At 42.0% G+C, this 8,510-nt stretch overlaps 1 protein-coding gene across 1 annotated transcript in view; it reads left to right on the top strand.

Annotated features, from left to right (window-relative positions):
- Nucleotides 1-7,511, top strand: part of LOC119286569 (DNA-(apurinic or apyrimidinic site) endonuclease-like) — a 10,366-nt gene extending 2,855 nt beyond the window's left edge. Inside the window, exons 4-9 of the mRNA XM_037565957.1 lie at nt 3,616-3,814; nt 4,303-4,381; nt 5,274-5,335; nt 5,990-6,076; nt 6,470-6,573; nt 7,150-7,511. Coding sequence (XP_037421854.1) covers nt 3,616-3,814; nt 4,303-4,381; nt 5,274-5,335; nt 5,990-6,076; nt 6,470-6,573; nt 7,150-7,235 — 617 coding nt within the window. The 3' untranslated portion in view covers nt 7,236-7,511. The remainder of the gene's footprint in view (nt 1-3,615; nt 3,815-4,302; nt 4,382-5,273; nt 5,336-5,989; nt 6,077-6,469; nt 6,574-7,149) is intronic.
- Nucleotides 7,512-8,510: the final 999 nt, after the last annotated feature.

Raw genomic sequence — 8,510 nt, 5'->3', positions numbered from 1 at the left:
ATCAACAACACTTAGTTTGGGCCTTCGTAAAGAAATCCGCCAACTGTAACTCGGAAGGCACATCTGAAGAGCAACAACCTAATCCTGCACACCAATGCGCACAAAAAAAGCATCAACACCAATTTCACACAGTCGCACGCAAGAGGAGCAGCTCAAGGTGTATTCATGGAAGCATGGTAATGGTGTTGCACATCCGAGGGAGCAAGATCATCCATTGATGAAACAACAGGGTAGTACTGATGTGACTTCCATCTCCTCTGATGGGGATCATGATGACTAGAAGGTCAATCGATGGGCAAATTGCTTTTGAGGAGAACTACTCGAACAACAACAGGGATACCAAATAAACGGTATGGGTTCAATGTCAATGATATTGGAAACTATGTTTCCTATGAAGCACTAGCTCCAGCAAGCATTTGTTGCTTCTCTTTAGTCTGTGTCAATTCTGACTGACTGGTAGAAGACAAAGGAGAACTCAAAATGGCGTATGGCCATGGTGGAGTTGGAGACTCTGTGTAAGAACAAGACATGGGTACTAACACCTCTTCCAACAAGAAAAAAGGTGGTCAACTGCAAGTGGACATACACTGTGAAGCAGAATGCAGAAGGAAATATTGAATGGTACAAAGCGAGGCTTTTAGCAAGGGGGTACAGCCAGACCTACGACATTGACTATGATGAGACCTTTGCTCTAGTAGCGAAGATGAACATTGATGTGAAGAATGTCTTTACATCAACTTGATGTGAAGAATGCTTTCCTGCATGGGGACTTGTAGGAGGAGGTCTACATGGAGATCCCACCTGGGTTCTTGACTTTTGAAACGGTTGACGAGGTATGCAGGCTAAAGAAAACTCTTTGCGACTGAAGTAGTCTCCAAGATCTTGGTTTGAAAGTTTAGATGGGCAGTATGTGACAATGCAATGGTGACCATACATTGTTTTATAGACACTCTAAAAGGAAACATAACCATGCTTGCAGTCTGTGTAAATGATATCATTGTCACTGGTGATGATGACTAGAGATAGCAAGGTTAAAGAGGTGTCTGAGTAAGGCCTTTGAAGTTAAAGATCGTGGTCGACTCAAGTACTTCCTTGGTATAGAAGTGGCTAGGTCTGGAAAAGGAATATCTCTTTCTCAAAGAAAGTATACCTTGGACACCTTGTTGTAGATGTTAGAATAATCCGAGACACATAGTTGATCATCCGAGCACCAAGCAATCACACAAGGCACGGCACCGAGATTTGTTAACGAGGTTCACCAAACTTGGCTACACCCCCGAGGCCTATGGGCACTCCTCATGACACCGTCACAATACTGCACCTCGGCCACCTGGACGCTGGCACATACCGCCGGCTCCCCCTGCGTGTATGTGCTATTATGTTGGCATAGGTTACATCGTGGGTCTACCCTCGCATTATATAAGAGGCCTATGATACAAGTGTCCTATGAGGGTACGAGTCCTACTTTATCTAGACACTGTCCAACTCAAAGTCCAACTGTAACCTACCTTGTATAATATATTCGACACAATTCGAATAAACTCCACCTTGGCAAATATTCTCCACCACCTTGAATTCGTCCATGCATCAAACTTTCATGTACATTGGACTTGAGTTTATTCCAGGCTGCCAAATCATCCTCCGCAAATTTTCATCCTTCACATGATATTTCCATCTTAGATGGCTTGACATCCTGCAACCCATTCAAGTATCTCTGTTGTGCCAAAAAATCTTTCACCCTTGTCTGCCATAACCCGAACCTGGTATCCGTCGACACCATGAATTTTATATGTACGCCTGACCCGTGGAAAACAACACTTAGCACAAAATCAAATGATATGTTGCTTTTCTCCAATGCCTTGCGTCTCCAATGGACTATCCCGTGCAATTTTCGTATTCGCCAGATTGTTTTGCCTCTTGCCTGTTGTTGCACGTGAGGACTCGGTCCTCTTTTTTTATCCCAAACAAATCTCAGTTCTACTCCCGATTCATGCAGCGCTGGCCTCACCTGGGCTTCAGCCCTCATGGACCAGCTTGCACCTACGTCTGACCTAGTTCGGCCTGCCCCTTGGCTTCGATTCAATCTCTGAAAAGAACCACGATCTGATCTGGTTGCTGTCGTTGTTGTATGCAGTCGCTTGCTGCAGGTGCAATTGATCAATCGACCCGCTGCTCCCAATTGTTGGCACACTTGTGAGTTCCCATCAATCCAGTGCTTCTCGTCAACTTCGATCTTTCCAAGCATTGCTCTTGATCGTTCGACATTACCCAGATCAAACCGACCACTTCCATGATTTCCTTCGTCTCTTCCTCCGGATCAACAATCCACGACCTCCAAATAACGTAGCTCTGATACCACTTGAAAGAATAATGCGAGATGCATCATCTATCATCTGAGGACCAAACAATCACACGGCATGACACCGGGATTTGTTAACGGGGTTCACCGAACTCGGCTACATCCCTAGGGCTTGACTATGGGCGCTCCTCCCCATGACACTGTCACAATACCGCACCCTGGCCACCCGGATGCCAGCACACACTACCGCTCCCATGTCTGTGCTATTATGTTGGTATAGGTTACATTGTGTGTCTATCCCCGCATTATATAAGAGGCCTAGGATGTAGGTGTCCTATTAGGACACGACTCCTACTTTATCTAGACACGGTCCAACTGTAACCTACCTTGTACAATATATTCGACACAATTCCAACAGTAGATGGTATATAGAATCTTGAGATACTTGAAAGGTACTCCTGGGAAAGGAGTGTTGTTCAAGAGTCATGAACACCTTCTTGTAGATGGTTACCTTGATGCTGATTGGGCTAGCTGCCTGGATGACAGGAGATCAACTTCAGATCATTGTGTTTTTGTAGGAGGAAATCTAGTGTCTTGGAGAAGCAAGAAACAACTTGTTGTTACTGCAGAGGCTGAATACAGAGCCATGTCTCAGGGATAGAGTGAGTTATGAATGAGGAACCTATTAGCAGGGCTGAAGATATTGAAGACCTGTTGCATGAATGAACCTATTAGAAGGTGTGACAACAAGTCGGCAATCCATATAGCAAAATCTCCGGTTCAACATGATAGAACCAAACATTTGGAGCTAGACAAATTATTATCGAAGAAAAGCTAGATGCTAGGATTATCAAGATAGAGCATATGAGTTCATGGCAACAAATTGCAGTTGCTTGAAAGGATTGGGAACCAGAGAATGCAACCTAGCCTGTGACAAGATGGGAGTGATAGATACCTATCACCCCTCTTGAGGGGGAGTATTGTATGTGTTGCCCATCTATACTGGCCCATGAGGCCCAGGCCCATACCGGTCAAGTGGCCTAGAGATGGAGCGCTTGTACTGTCTGGCTGTGTGCACCGCCAGAGCCATCGAAGGTTTGTCTCCAGATCCACAGATTGGCTAGGTTCAAAGGGGATCTTATCCTCCTAATCACTTATAGGTGCCTGCTGGTGCAGCAGATGTGGGGCTGCGGAGCTGTTGGTCTGCCCTGACATGATAAACAAAGTGGTCATTTTGAATTTTTGCGTGCTTTCTGGAATTAAATTTTGCAGAAACTATTATTCTTTCTGATGGTATAGTATTTTACCTGTTTCAGCTACTAAGCATGATGCAGACGGTCGTGTCATCATTGTGGAATTTGAATCATTCTTGTTGCTAAACACATATGCTCCAAACAACGGGTGGAAAGAGGAGGAAAATTCATTTCAAAGAAGAAGAAAGTGGGATAAAAGAATGTCGGAGTTTGTTCAACAAGTAGACAAGCCCTTAATCTGGTGCGGAGACCTGAACGTTAGGTAATTAAGAACCCATTGCTGTTTTTTTATGTTGTTATTATATATGCCTTCCTCTTGCATGAAGTTACTATTTAATATTTATTGATGATAAGTTAATTTTAGTCTTCTGGAAACCACATAGATTAATAAAACATGTAGTTGTGGATTTGCATTTTATATGGCCAACCCAAACTTCATAATTAGGGCCCATCCATGTGGTCTAGTGGCAAACACAAGGCAGTGGTCTATGGGGTCTTGGGTTCAAATCCCCACTCCTTAATGATAAGTAGTTCCTCCTGCATATTATCAGTGATCCCCGATAATTACAACATGCACTTCAAGTAAATCTGTTTTGAGCAGAAAATTCGTAAGGTAAGGGAGAGAAGTTTTCTTACTTTACGTGGCCATCCTCGAGGAATTCATGTTCTCTATACAATATATAGATGGAATGAGCCTCTTATAAATTTTTCACAAACCAACCCCCTGTAACCTTTTTTTAAATCTTTCAGTCATGACGAAATCGATGTCAGCCATCCTGATTTTTTTAGCGATGCTAAGCTCAATGGATATATCCCTCCAAATAAAGAGGTATTATTTGCTTTAAAGATGCAATTCTGGGTTATTCTTGTAAATCCAGTTCATGTTCCCCAAAACTCAAGTGTTGGAAACAACTTTTATCTTGCCATAATCCCTTGTGCATCCTTCGACTCTCACCTGTATGCTGCTGCTGCTTATCAAGCAAATCCAAATGGGTTAGCTATTCCTAGGTGTGACATTTTTATAGGATGATTTGGCCCATATGGCCCATCTAGTCTAATGTCTATCTTGTGAGGATAGCCAAATTCTCGCTTCTCTATCTTAAACTTATTGTAAGTTTAGCGAATGCTTATTTTGTCCTTTCTAAGTACTATATTTCCTCTTTTGGATTTGCAAATCACACCTTGAAATTGGCCAGTTGAAGTTACTTTTTATCAAATTAGAGTATATATTCTAGCAACAGCAGCAAATAGGCTACTTCAAGAATTAGCTGCTTCTGTTACACATGAGTGGCAAGCTTGTGAAACCTTCCAATCTTATGCAAATAGGCTAACATTCATTGGGTGTTGGTATAGTTATAAATTTGTTAGTTATTATGTGTGTGCTCTTTTGTTCATTATTTAATATATACTTTATATGACTAAGATTGTCTCAGTGAAAATAAACAATAAGAGTCGTGTTTTTTTTAACACTCCATAGTGAGACTTATCTGTTTCTCACCAAGGCATAATTTGGCACTTAAGGGCCTAATGCAGCAGAAAACGGCGATGGCAGACAGAGCCTTACACCCTTAACAGATTTTCAATGTCTGGCCTATCAGCTGACAGCCTATCTTAAATGCATCTTTCAGTTTTACACTTCTACTGGACGACTAGTACCCTGTTACTGATGTATCTGTTTAGCTATGCATTAATGCAAAGGAATGTCTCATCTATTCCTACAGGACTGTGGACAGCCAGGATTCACCCTTGCAGAGAGACAGCGCTTTGGCAATATATTGTCCCAGTATGTGTAAACTAACATATTTCAGCATTTTTTTCCTTCTCCTTGATAGAGCACTCCCCCATTTCTCAAATGGAGGCCATCCTTGAACAAATGTATGCAACCTTTTAATTTAGTTTGCATGCTTAATCTACCATAACCATCATCGTTTTCTCTCAACTGATGCCCCACATTGATATATAGCTGGAGCGTATTAACATCTCTATTTAGACAAGCAACAAAAAAGTGCCATGATGAGCATCTCAAATGTGAATCTTGTGGAATTGTGGTCATGGAAACATAAAAGATTATTGTTTCAATGCTCAGTAAGGTAAATGTTCAACATGACTGGGGGCAGTGTCAAGTTCTCATATCATCATATAGATATTGCTGGTACAACCTCTAAATTTGTTTATAAGTACTTTACTAGTCATTGTAAATTCAGAATGGACCAAGGTTTTTGCACACACAAAAAGGATGAAGTTCAAACTAGCTAGAACACATACTGTCATCTTTGTCTGGAATTTTATAGGACAGGCCTGAAAAACATACCTATAAACCAATGAATGGTGAATAAGACATTTTAGTGGAAATATAGAAGGCTAAAGTTAGTTGCATAGAAGCATTAATCTTTATAGTCTTGAATACCACCTTATGGACTAACATTTGGATGTATAGGGGAAAGCTGGTAGATGCTTACAGATACCTGCACAAAGAAAAAGACATGGAGTGTGGCTTCTCTTGGTCTGGGAATCCAGTTGGGAAGTAAGAAATATTTCCATGATTGTATTACTTCTAGATTATTAATTATAGTGTTCAGTTGCTTATCAAAATTTGACCCTGCATGATTGAAGCATATCTGCTGTTCCTTTTTATGTCTTGGATGGGTTATTTGATCCCTATTGTATAGATATATGGTTACTTTGTAAGCATGTGGTCCTCAATGTTTACCATTAACAAATTATCCCCCATCTCAGCAATCTGATTTTATTTCAGGCACGGCACTTATAAAAGAATTTGGCAGCATGAATTTGATTATTAATGTTCTGCTGATAAGCAATGTTCTTTTGTAATTTACTACATATGACAGCTAATGCTGGAGTGTACGTATTTCATCTTTTTCTATATGGACTGATTTATTGCTTAATATTTCTCCAGGTACCGAGGAAAGAGAATGCGGATTGACTATTTTGTTATTTCAGAAGGGTTGAAAGACAGAATTGTTTCATGTGAAATGCATGGTCATGGAATTGAACTGGAAGGTTTGTATTGCACATCTTTCTTTGCGTGATGATAAATTATATAACTGTGATATGTTACCTTTGGTCTTTCCGAAATTCTAATTTTATTTGCCTATCATCAGCTGCAAATAACTAAGGGGGTTGGACCATGTCTTGGCTGTATATATTCAATGTTAAATAAAGAAAATTATAGTTGTGTATGTAATTTGCTTTTGAGATAACATGGAAGGATAAAAAACAGCTACTAATAGATTTGGAACTGCCCTAAGCTGCTACCGGTACAATTCCCTATTGATTTACATCGTATGTGCATCTGAAAAAATGATGATGCATTTCATGCTGGAGTTCTGACAAATCTCTCGACATAATCATATCAAGTTCCCAGCCGTGTTCATGTAATCTGTAATCATTATAAAAGATGTAACAGGTTCAGTTATTTATTAATGTTTGCTTGACCATATAGTTTATTGTGGCATTAGTATGTCTAACTGTTTCTCATGTCAAAAATGAAAACAAAAGAGTCAATGGTGACATGACTCTCATGTGAGGTGTCTGTGTGTTTGCCTTGATTCAATTTGTGGACTTTCATGATGGCAGGATTTTATGGAAGTGATCACTGTCCTGTTTCACTTGTGCTCTCCAAAGAAGCAGCGGAAGCACCAGAATCGAAGAGCTCCAGCTAACTTCTGTGTTTTTCTCGAACCGGACACCATGGATTATTAGATTATTATTAGGTCAGTTGAAGCGCTTGGCCTATCATGAGCTATTTAAACATTTTTTATGACCTGTAGGCCACTACTGCGGTGCACCCTCTAGTCCGGATCTGGATTGGAATTAGAGTTCAACTCTTACTGTGATCAGCTATTGGTATCTAAGTTCAGATTTCTAAGAGTTGTTCCACTTATGACTGGCTTTTACAATTTCGGAAGAAACCAGATGCGAGCGCTTGGGCAACATTATGCCCCCTCTGTTTCTTAATATAGTATATAGATCATGTTTTGCAATGCAGGCAGCCAATTTTCTTAAGCAAGATCTACATCCGTTGCATGAAAATAACATGGGGATTATGACCCAAATACAATAGGGCAGAGATTGCCCAAGGAAATAGTGTTGACGGTTAATACACTACCGATCTTACGATCTACTCCCTCCGTTCCAAATTACTCGTCGCAGAAATGGATGTATCTAGACCTAAAATACTTCTAGATACATCTATATCTGTGACAAGTAATTCGGAACGGAGGGAGTACATGGAATCGTGGAAGAATGTAGAAGGATGGGTGGTGTTTGAAGGGTCCTCGTTCAATGAAAGGTGATATGATGGTTTTACTCAGGTTCAGGCCCTCGGATGGTTAATAGCCCTGCGTCCTACCTATCTATCTTTACTGATCAACAAATGTTGAACTCATATCTACACAGCTAGTTTACGAGTGCATGCTTTTTCCATAGCTTGATCTTTTGTAGAGGCTCACTTGTCGTTTATATGGGTAAACGAGAGCCGATAGTTCGGTATTTATTTTTGGAGATATGATACAATCAGGTTGCGAGTATGGGGAGCATATCTCCATGGCATCCTCCTTCGAGTAGGTATCCGCAGGCGGTTGGGGCCCGCGGCGTCTCGAAGCCAAGTCCGAGCACGCCTTGAGCGGCAGCAGCCAACAAGAGCTCACCGCCGTGTTGACCAGCCTCCGCCGGCGTTCGAAGTTCCCGTGGAGCCCGGCCTGGAACCGCTGTGAACCCCGACGCCACCTCATCCTGCTGCCGCCGGCGACCAGCAGGAGCGCATCTTTGACGTCGATCCTCATCCGCAGCACCCCGGCGCCGCTGCGCCCCGTTTTCGACTCGGTCTAGCCGAGATCGGTCCGTCCTGCGTCCGATCCAGGAGTCCCCAGCTCACCTGCTGCGCCGCCAAGCCTGCTTCGCCAGCCTCCTCCTGCGCCCGAACCTGCTCCGTCCTT

The sequence above is a fragment of the Triticum dicoccoides genome, chromosome 4A (genome assembly GCF_002162155.2).
Source record: "Triticum dicoccoides isolate Atlit2015 ecotype Zavitan chromosome 4A, WEW_v2.0, whole genome shotgun sequence".
In the NCBI taxonomy this organism is placed as follows: Eukaryota; Viridiplantae; Streptophyta; class Magnoliopsida; order Poales; family Poaceae; genus Triticum; species Triticum dicoccoides.
The sequence above is the reverse complement of the archived record's forward strand: the minus strand, read 5'-3'. Positions and strand labels throughout refer to the sequence as shown.